The 11,033-nt window shown below is 43.8% G+C and overlaps 1 protein-coding gene across 1 annotated transcript in view; it reads left to right on the top strand.

The window, feature by feature from the left end:
• Positions 1 to 11,033, top strand: part of NFIA (nuclear factor I A) — a 229,749-nt gene that overhangs the window by 116,626 nt on the left and 102,090 nt on the right. The window contains exon 3 of the mRNA XM_085306080.1: positions 6,284 to 6,349. Within this exon, the coding sequence (XP_085162206.1) occupies positions 6,284 to 6,349 (66 nt within the window). The remainder of the gene's footprint in view (positions 1 to 6,283; positions 6,350 to 11,033) is intronic.

Genomic DNA, 11,033 nt, shown 5'->3' with positions numbered 1-11,033 from the left:
CGCACGCCTGCGCTTCGCAGCTCCTCGCGGGCGCTGCCCGGCCGGCGAGGCCCCGGCGGCGCGGGGGGCCCCTCTCCAGGCTCTTCCTTAAGGCCTTACCTTACTTATAGACACTTGTCATTATCTTTGTCTAAAGGTCACGGCTAAATTGAATAAAAGGAAAGCTGTGTGTTCCTGTCGATGCACAATGGCCGTATTGACTTTCCTAATCCAGTTTGCTGAGGGGTGAGAGAATTAAATTAGATATCTAAGCACAGAAATTGAGAGCCTTTGAAAACAAAGATAAGGAGACAGCCTGTATTTTCCTTTTCCTGGGAGCTCTGGGCTCAAGATTTTGCAGGTGTGTCATCTGATCCATGGCTTGCATCGATCAAAACTGTGCCAATGCATATTTAATTAGCAAGGGGACCCTGGCTGCATTATGGCCATCATCCCCATATTGAATGGACTGTCAGACTTTGTGAATGCGTCCCCACCCCCCCGGCTCGTTGTTTGGGGAGCTTCTGCATTTTGTCTGAGCAGCTAAAAGTTTCTTTGTTTTTAGCTGGTGATGCATACAGCACYGCTGAGGAGAATACAAACAAGTAAAGTCCTAAAGTGTTTATTTTGTCTAGGAAAAAGGGCTGAACCAATCCGAGTCCTTTGGGTAACGGATTTTTGCATCTCGTGGAATTAAGGAAAAACACACTTGCGTGGTGTTTACTTTAAGAATATTCTATTCTAACAAATAAAATCTGTGCAGAGGGATTTCTTAAGGAAGCCTTTGATGACAGYTTGAATTAAGTCAAAATTAACGTTTGCTACTGCAAAGGAACAAACGGAAAATGCTCCAGAAATGAATCAGTAAGCAGCAATCAAAGGCTGCGAAGTGTTTTAAAAACATTTAGAAGTGAATCAAACGCTTGTTTGCGGTATCAAGGAGCAGACACGGGACCACGGAGATCCCCCACATTGGAGGCTCTCACGCCGTAGCAGTAAATCAGCGACGGGCTCGTGAGAACAAAGAAAGTTGATTTCAAACGAGAGCGTTTCGGGGCGGATTGGGGTCCCCGCGGCGGGCGGCCAGGCGCCGCGGGGCAGCGCCCGGGTCCGGGCACAAAGCGCTGGCGGGGCGGRCGGACGGACGGACGGACGGGCCGGCGGGCGGGCGTCTGGGTCTCGCTCGGCCTCATCAGCATAGTCGGGCTCGCCGCCTGGTTGCTAGTCTCCTCGCGGGGTAGCTTAGGAGCGCCTTGCCGGTGGAGCAACAAGGAGGGTTTTTTGCCACAAAAGTTTGGCGGCGAGGGCTCCTGGGAAAGGCATTCGCCCAGCGCCCCGTACAAAGGCCGGCCACTTCCTGGCGCAGACAAAGTGTTGCCTGATAAACAGACTTAACACACAAATGTCTGTCTGGAATAAACAACAGCAAGCTTTGATTTACATTTCCATTATCAAAGATAATCTCTTTCCCAGTGTACAGGAATTAAGACTCTTTGCTTTATAAAAAAAAAAAAAAAAAAGAAAGAAAAACCCGGGCTGGCATGGCAGCGATTTTCCCGCTTATTCGCGAGCCGCGGGGATGGCACGTACTGTATATGGGGGTGTAAAATAAAGCTGCAGATCTGCTGTGGATGTATCCACGTGGGGCGGTGGGGTGGCTGATAATGAAGCGCTTTGAACTCCCTGTAAAAAGTTGACTTGAAAGCGCTGGCTAGTGAAAYGCAGAGCCAGGCCGGCCTTAAAAGAAACACTAGTAGCCACCAAATAGCCATAAATAATAATTGTAGCTTGCATGAAGTGATGCATATGTGTTTATATTATAATGTGTAATGAAGGGAAAGTAAGTGTAAAAAAGCCTCAGTCCTGTTGCTGGTTTCTGTTTGTAAATCCCTTGAGCTCGGCACATACGGTTATATAGAAAGTAGCACGATTTAGATTTTTTTTTTTTTTTTAACATATATAAATCTTTGGTAGAATCCATCCCCAAAATTATAGATGGAAAATTTATTGCAAGAACGCAACCCAGCCGTATAAATATTTTATTACAAATGGGACTCTGAAACTTGAACAAAATATGTCAGTTTATTGTATGRTATTTCCCCCCCAAAACACATGATGTGAATGGAAAATTGAGCGCGTGCGTTTTTCTGCGGCTTCTCCGGGGCGCGGGCCCGGCAACGCAGCCTCGCGTGGCGGGGAGGTTTCCCGGCGCCGCGCGGGGATCGCCGGTCGTGCTTGGAGGATGGCTCCGTCTCCGGGAAGAGCCGCCGGGACCCCGCTCCTAACGCGGAAAGGCACCGGGCCGCCGCGGATGCCGAGCGGCACCGCCGGTCCCTCTGGGGCTCTGCAGACCCAAGCGCCGGAAGACGCAGGGTGTGGGAAAAACGCGAGTATCCGCARAAGTGCCCCGCGGAGCGGCTGGCACGGGAAGGGCCGCGGCGCCAGCAGCAGGAGCTGGTCGCGGAGGAGCGCGGCGGCGGCGGCTGCAAAAAGGACCAGCGATGTCAGCCGGCGGACCCAGGTCTGGGACGGCAGCCGGGACCGGGGCGTCCCCCGGCGGCTTTTACCCCATAATCATACTCGATTCGCGGAAGGAGAGAATAAAATAGCTGCAACCGTCTCTCTATTGCGTTTCCCCGTGATTATTGTTGATGCTAGATCCGGTCGAGCGTCTGTTGTCCGGTAACCTGGACTCGAGCGTATTTATGCATGCCAGCTTTAGCTCGTTTAGGGTTAAAAATTCCTAACCGCTAACTTTCTTCAACTAAAAAAGCTCCCAAATAAAACCCATTGTGCTATTCAAGGTTAAGCTTCCTTAAATATAAAACTAGATTCCTTAGTGATTTTTTTTTWAAATCAGCAATCTTAATAGTGGTTCCTCACTATAATATTTCCAACTCCATCTGAAATCATTTAAATCCTCCCCTTAATAACATGCACTTTATTGTAATATACAGATTCCTTGGCTTCCTACCAGCCTTAGCTTAAGGCACCAATGAAACTCGTTGCCGCAGGGGGCCGTGGATTCAAGAGGGGCTCGCATCTACTGTATATTTTGTTTTGTATGTTTTCCAATGGCTCTAATTATTGCAGGTGGTAGAATTTAACTGGCAGTGTTGTTGCTAAAGAAAATAGGCATAAAGTGTATACTGTTTTGCAGAGTGGCTATCAAATATATAGAAAAGAGAAAATCAAATGAATTGTTAAACTGCTCTATAGTAAGTGATTTTATTGATTTAATGCAAATGCTTATGAAAACGATCTTCCATTTCTATCAATTATGTATGGGCAAAAATTAATTTATTCCTCTGGTCACCTGTTTGGCTGACGGACTCAGCAGGACAGACGTTCCCCCCTCCCCTTGCAGCAGAGCCCGCAAACCACTAAACGTTCCGAAAACTGGAATTTTAAAGTTTGTGCATGTGCGAAACAAAACACAACCCCCCCGGCAGGAGTTACTGCCAACTGCTGCAAAAGCAGAGAGCGAGCTGCGGAGGGTGAACGAGGCTCTGCCGTCCTAGGCAAGCCTGTAAAATACAACGGCTCTGATTTTGCCAATCCCTTAACCATGTGGCGGCACATTTATATGTACCGGATCATCTGCGGCATCTGAATAAAATCAGGGAAGCAAAATTCTGCATATAAACATTTTGGCTAAGTGCCTTAACTCCGGGTTCTTATCTGGGGTTTCCACAAGATGCCACCTTGCATAACAATGCTCAGCAGACGCTTGCCCGGGACATATTTTCGGTAGCCRTCCATGATCTCTGCCACAAATGTATATTTTTTAAATTCTGCGTCTTCCTGCATTTTATTGCCCCGTACCGGGGGCTTTTGTTGTCATCTTTTAAAATTATTATTTAATTTCAGCAGCAGGGATGGGTTGCAGAAAAACAGAATTAAGGGAAAAAAAGCCTTGCAGGAGCCAGAGTAATAAAGCAGAAAGTTAAGATGCAGCGTGCGAACGAGCGCCCCGCGCTCAGCGGAGGCTCCCTTTTGCCACGAGCTCTGGCGTTGGAAGAGCAGCGCTAAACCCGAACAAAAGTACTTTGTTTCTCAAAGCCCAGGAGCGGCTGCCGATGGCTGTGCTGCGCTCGGGCTGCAGAGCCCTGCCGGGGAGCCGAGGTGGCACGCCGGAGCCGGGAGCGCCAGCTCCGAGCCCGGCCCCGCCGTGTGCCCGCTTGCTGCTTCACTGCCTTGCCTGGTATTTTTAAAGGAAAACGTGGCCTGAGTCACATATTTATACAGCAACTTTTAAAAATACATATTTTTTTTTATGGCATTCTAACTCTACTTTAATCATAAAGGCCAAACGCTGATTGAACCATAGCTTGCTGGAGGAAAACAAAAGCCCCCAAAATAAGCAAAAGCTTAGTGCATGCCCTGTAAAATGAAATACGTTGGATGTTGACTTTGAATGTTGAATACATATTTTGCCTTCGCAATATTTTACCGTTGTTTCTACCTCTGCAGCGCTGGAAACATGAAACCTCCTGCCAAAATCTGGTGTCCAGAATATACCAGCACTGTGCCTATTGCCCTGTAGCCTATCTGCTCTCACTGATTTGAGCTTTGATTAAAGATAACCCACCAGGTCAACATTTAAAATAAAATTGGCGAAGTGAGAATATTATTTTTTTTTCCTTAAGCTTGATTGGAGAAATTATTAAAATAATAAATGTAAAAGCAAACAGATTTTGGAGACATTGGGAACTATGTCATCAATGTTTTAGCAGAATTTCTTTGATTTTAAATAGAAGTATCTTGACTGAAGCTATCTTTGCTAAATATTTTGAATGTTTATATTCTGAAATTTATCAAAATGTGTTTGGGGAGCACTCTTTTTTTTACTTGTAGTTTTTAATTTATACAAGATTGTCCTCTAAGCTTCTGAATGATACCTAATGCATACAGTCAGCAGGTAAAAAAAAAATTTGAATATTTAAAATAGGCATTTTCTTTATAGTGCTCTGCRGTAATTAAAATCTTCATTTGCTTAAAAGCAAGGAACCTTTTTAAAGCAATAAATTAGCATTGCTTGACCCAAGGTCACTAGTAGTACTGCTTCTTCCAGCGCTATTAATACCTCAAAGAAAAAGAAGGGGTGGTGTTATCACTCTATTGCAATAGAAGTAAGATTTTCAATTTAATCACAGTTAAGTGTCACGACCTTTTGATCTTGCATTGGCTTCTCACTGAAACGTGGTCAAATTTCAGACAGCTAATTCTCAACTCTGCAAAGTCAAGGTGAAGTCACATAGGTTTGTCATGAATGTAGGTGGTTTTGATGCAGGAACAAATGGTTTCATTTTCTAGTTTTGTTTCACTGCAAAAACTGTTTTTAGAGGATGAAGTGATGACAGAGCAGTTAAAAAAAAGCTAGTGAACTCTTTTATAATTTTTAATTAATTAAGGAAACGATAATTTGAGATTTTTTTGAAGAAAAAAACCTTTTTCACGCGTGCAAACGGCTTTTTTCCCCAAATGGTASTATTAGAAACAATTAAGAAGGAAAACAGTGTTTGCCTAAACTTTATGCTAAGAACAATTTTTGAACCAAAGAGTGACCTTAACATAAAGTAGAGTTAATACAGTCTGAAAAAATGCAAAACCCTCGTATCTACAGATATTCTTTCATGGATCTTTTTATTGTTTTAGGCAAGTATATTGTGTTTGTTGGAGACTCTTAGCTGCGAGTTTGTGGAAGTCAGTATTTGTGCAAGTTCTGAAGTAGTTCACCCAGTATCTGATCTCGTTTTATAGCACTGCAAATCAGGAGCAATGCCATTCATTTCAGTGGTGGTGTCGTGCTGTAACCACTACAGAAGTACGATGAAAATCAGCGCTTACATCAGTTTTGCAGATTTTTAGAAATGTGTAGACAGCAATCTCCACAACTTTGTAGCGTTGCTTAGTTACCTTTATATGCTAGCTCGAAAATATGTTTTGAGACTTTACTATGTGTTGGATTAAGGATCTGGTTTGTATACAACATAGAGGCTGCATTAAAAAAAAACATGCGAGAAGGTAGTTTAACTATACCTTCTCTAAAAAGAAGGATTCTGAAAGCCTAATTTATGCTAATACACAGACCAAGCACCCTATGTAGAGCCATAAACAAGATTCCCCCCTTTTTTTTTTCCAGCAAAAATATTACCTAGGCACGGGACTTTTGCATTATCATGTCCTAGTGCAACATTCCTGTCCTTAGTTTGTACTCTCAGCCTTTTGAGGAAGTCTGGCGCCTCTGATCTATTTTCCATAGCAGACCCTGTAATTTTTGGCTGTATTTTATGTTTTTCAGATTCAAGTCAATCTGAAAGTCCCAGCCAGCCAAGTGAAGCTGATATTAAGGACCAGCCAGAAAATGGTAAGTTCTTACCTGCTGCTCCTGCTTTGGAATATTAAAACAGCCCATATTTATCAAGCTTTTTTTCCCTATGTCTAGCAAAAAAAGATTATTCAGAATAACTGACATGAGGTAGCTGCAAATAAATTGTGTACTCTCCTCATAGTTAAAATGCTGCTGTTTCACTAAACTGAGGTAGCATTTCTCCAGACCTGGAGAGACACTTTTTTTTTTTCCTTTAAAAATTATTTTAATTAGGGAGATGCCGTGACAGAGCCTGCTGTATGCAACCCTTATCCTTATTCCTCCATAGCAAAGGCTTTCAGTCCCAGGGCCGTGAGTCATGACCCCCTAGGGGTGCGTACTTCATCGCTCTCGTTTTTATCTATGTGCTTCCAACTTCATTTTGTTTATGGATGCTCGCGCCTGACACACAGAAGTACCGAACTTCCAGTGCCTGGCCAGCTCATCATTTTAGAGTGCAGGATCTCAGCGAGTCCCGGGAAACAAAATGGTTGCACTGAAATATGCTTCTGCAGAGCCATCCTCTTACTGCAAAAATCTGCTGAACAAAACCAAGCAGCAAGCGGTACGATTTCAGGGCAGGACTGCACACCCGTGAACGTACCGGCTGCTCAAGTGGGCACCCACTGACACGGGTGCTGCCAGCGTTGTCTGTATTTTTATCGACATGTTTTAAGGGTTGTGGCTACTGAGGGTAAGCAGTGGAGGGAAGCTCCACGATGGCGTGTCACTCCTTTTCCTCCCCGTGCTTCCAGTGCCATGGTTCGGGCAACAGCTSCTTGATCTTATTTGGAGGTAGCGACGGGACTGTGCATTTTTGGGGAGTGCTAATATTCTGTGAACGAGAATGGTTTTAAATTAAAAGCAACAGCTTTTAGGGAGCCAATGGCTTCCACTGTAAAACAGCCTGAAAAAAATAATTCAATAACAGCCCGTTTCTGTAGGGACTGTGTGTGAAAGGATAGGCGTGTGTGTACRGGACCAGCTTCCCTTCCTTTTTATGGTGAGATAAGGAAGACCTCAGCAATTTCTGTTGGTCCAGCAACAACTGAGTTTTCTTTTACTGCTTACGTTTAGGACTGAGAAATAGCAGTTCCTAAAGCGAAACTAACTTACTATTATTTAATACTTTATCTTTTTATCCATAACCATTTTTTTTTCCTAAGACATAAGTGGAGGCAGAGGGACTGTACTGGGGACTACTGTACGTACACAGAAAAGAAGAGTTTGCGTGGAGGGTTTATGCCTCAAAAGCCTGTCGTCCTTTTCTGGACGTTTAAATCTGTCTCACATAGAAATATTGTAAATRTAGTACTAGGATTCCTTTTACAAATCAGCAAATTGCTGTTGCCTCYGATCTTTGAGGACTTTATTAGCAGCCAAACAAGCTGCAAACGGGCAACAGGCTGAAGGGCTCGTTCAGGTCTCTGCTGCACCTGAATCAGGGTTCACGTGGCAAATGGAATTAAGGGAAGAAGTAGTAGTTCAGGTGCACCAAAAGCTTAAAAATACGAGCTTACATTGTAGGACATACAACGTAGGCCTYGTTGGCTTGGTAAGATTTTGGCTTTGGGGGTTCCTGCGTTTTCTTTCCACTGAAATATGAATGGTTTCRTATGTTGAGGGATTTTGTTCTGCTCATCTCCAGACGTATCGCCTTAAAACATTCTTGTTGTTTCTGAAAGACAGAGCCTAATTTCTCTTATCAATCCTGCTCACAGAAATTCTAATTTGTAGCCAAAGGACTGTGAGGTTAAGAGAAGAATTGACTAAACTGTGATTTTTGTTCTGCCAATTCTGATAATTTTTTTGTGTGTRGAATATGTTGCCTGTGTTTATTAAATCATATTTTTAATTTAGAATTTATTAGGCACCAAGCATGTTGTTATTTCATGTTTAGATAATATTCTTTCACCACTATCAAACCACAGATCTTCTTACCCTGCTGTTYCTTAGTCTTAAGGAAGCCCAGTATTCAGCAACCAGCCCAAAAAGCAGCAGTGTCAGGGTTGAATAATGGAAAATCTGTAAAAGCCCAGTGAAATGAAATATCTCAGATTTTGGAGCCTTAGTCTTCCTTGTAAAACAAGCTTTTAATGAATTCCGAGAACTTTGCTGGTGACATGTTAAAGGTACTTTTTTTTTTTTTAACAGGCAGGAAAAGGATTTTTCTTTTTCTCAGTTTTACTGAAGGGTATTTTTTTTCCCCCAGCACAGCAGAATCCTTCTAAGGGAGCGGGCGCCTTCGGCAGCGCCTGCGTGGGAGCCTGCGTGTGCCGCGGCGGCAGGCGCGTGCTGCTGGCCCGCGCGGGGCTGCTCCCCCGGGCTCGTTCGCGGCACGCGCGGCCCCCAGCTTGCCGCGAACCCGGCCTGTAGATCAACACAGATCTGCAGCTCTTATCTCCCGAACCTGAGCATGAAAGCAAAACTGCAGGCTTTAGAGAATGAAAAACTGCACGCACAGAAACGGACACAATAAATCATATTAACTGCGTTGTTCTGCACTTGCTGTAGACCCACTTGCGCAGGGCCTGATCCAAATCCCTCCGGAGGCGATGGGAGCCTCGTAATTGATTTTACTGAGAGTGGGAATGAGCCCACACAGAGAGGAATTTCTTAAAAATCAAAGAAAAATAGCATTGTGAATAATCTTATTCCCACTGCCGCTAGCAGCAGCACGACCAGATTGAGGGCAGATTTGGAATCGTTTTGCATGTGTTTCTAAAAGGCACAAAGAAGGGTATCGATTAAGTACTACCTTTTACATGCATGCATTCCTTCATTTTAAAAAAATAAATCTTTAAAGGCCTTGTGAGGGTAATACAGCCTCTCTACTTGCCTGTTAATATCCTTTCTGTTCCACTCCATAAATTCTAGAGCTATTTATTATACACATATATTTTGCATACCTTGAGTAATGTAGGTTCAAAAGGGTCAGCTATACAGCCCTGAAAAAGAAGGCCTCCTACTACAAGTTTTAATTTATCACTTTAAATTGCATGTGTTATTTAGGAAAACTTGTATGTCTAACCTTCATTAAAGGGAAGTGCAAGGGGGGAAGAAAAGCATTTATTTTTTAGAGCCACCTCTTTCTTCTAGGGGGCTTCACAGTTGTGTTTTCTGGAGCAGAATCATCACAGAAAGGAAAGATTCTTGCACCTTCGTCTCTCAGTGGTGGTTTTGACACCCAGCTCCAGCCTTTTCTTGGGCCATCATTAAGCCAGAAGAGGTTTCAGGCAGTCGCTTAGCTGGTCACTCCAGCAAGGTTTTGGAGAAACATTAAGAATTCTTTTTTTTCCMTAGACAACACCATGACCATGAAAAGGCAAACGTGCAGGCAAGGCAGGGCTTATTCATGCGTGCATGGTCCGAATGTCTTGGCCCAGAACTGGAGGAAAAGCCACTGCGTCTCGTTGCTGCGTCTTAGGGCAGTTAACCTGGGAGAGCTGCTCAGGGAGAGCAGGAAAACTCGGCATTTGCCTGTTTGTTACACGGGTGAGGAAACGTGCGGGAGAGTTGTTGAAAGAGGCCGGCAACTTTATTTGAAAGGCATGAGCATGTTCTGATATTTTGCTCAAATTAGTTTTTTTTCTGACCAGCTGGGTGGAATACCCGTGTGGAAAATTCCCCACTTTTGTAGTTGCCTAATGGTATGTAAAAGCTTCATTTCAGTTGGCACTGTGAACTGATTTCGCAATGCACCCAATCACACACCAAAAAAAAAAAAAAAAAAAAAAGCTTACTGATTTTAAAAGCTTGTTAAATGCACTGGGTTTTTTGATTTGTTTTTGTTTTTTGTTTTTTAACTAGTTGTCGGTGAACTGAGGCTGATAAAAGGCTGGTCCGGTGTAGTGGACTGCCTGCCTGCCTGGGGACCGGGAGCAGCTGAACTCCCGGCTCGGCTCGGCACTGCCGTGGACTCCCTMTAGGGCTTTTTCTTTCTTTCAGTTCTCCACACGGCTGTTGGCTAGGCTTTCTTTTGTAAGTAGGATTATTTTAAACTTTTGGAGGAGAACTTTTCAGCCTTTCTGTCTGCAAAACAGGGCTATCTGTGGTTTCGGAAATTCGTGGACTATTGAAAGTCAAGTCCTGCCCTGCTTCAGTAGGGTTTTAATCTGGAGAAAGGCAAAGAGGGTGAAACGCAAACTGGTTAATAGTGGGGGCACGACGCTGTGTTCCTGCTGTCACTGGACGGATGTCYGACATCCATCAGGCGATGTTGGTGCTTGATGTGGTGGTACCAGCAAATTAATAACTGCGGYGTAGAGGTATGCCTGGAGTGCACCGGGTAAAGCAGAAGAGCGCTGCATCGTTTTCTGTAGAGCAGTGATGTTTCCTGAGCATGTGCTCTTGTGACTTGATGACTCCGAGTTAGCAGCACATCACTTTAATTGTAGATGAGTAAATTCTTCTTAAAGAAGTTGGTAAATTCTCCCACTTCAAGTGAGCAAGACAGCATTCATTATTACAGCTGATTACAAATGTGTGCCAAATTCACTGCTCARACAATTTCTGAGGAGGGAGAGGCATTTACCTAAAAAATAAAAATGTTTAATGCCCAAACCAAATGCTTTTTAGTTTTAATGTATTCTTGCTGCTTTGAGCTGCAAGTACCTTAACAGCACGGCAGGAAATGAAAGGCACATTGTTCTTTGTAACGTTAAAAAAAAAAAAAAAAAAA

Source organism: Rhea americana, unplaced genomic scaffold (genome assembly GCF_003343005.1).
Source record: "Rhea americana isolate MKP2758 unplaced genomic scaffold, rheAme1 scaffold_230, whole genome shotgun sequence".
NCBI classification, from domain to species: Eukaryota; Metazoa; Chordata; class Aves; order Rheiformes; family Rheidae; genus Rhea; species Rhea americana.
Note: the sequence above shows the minus strand (reverse complement) of the source record. Positions and strands in the feature narration are given on the sequence as shown.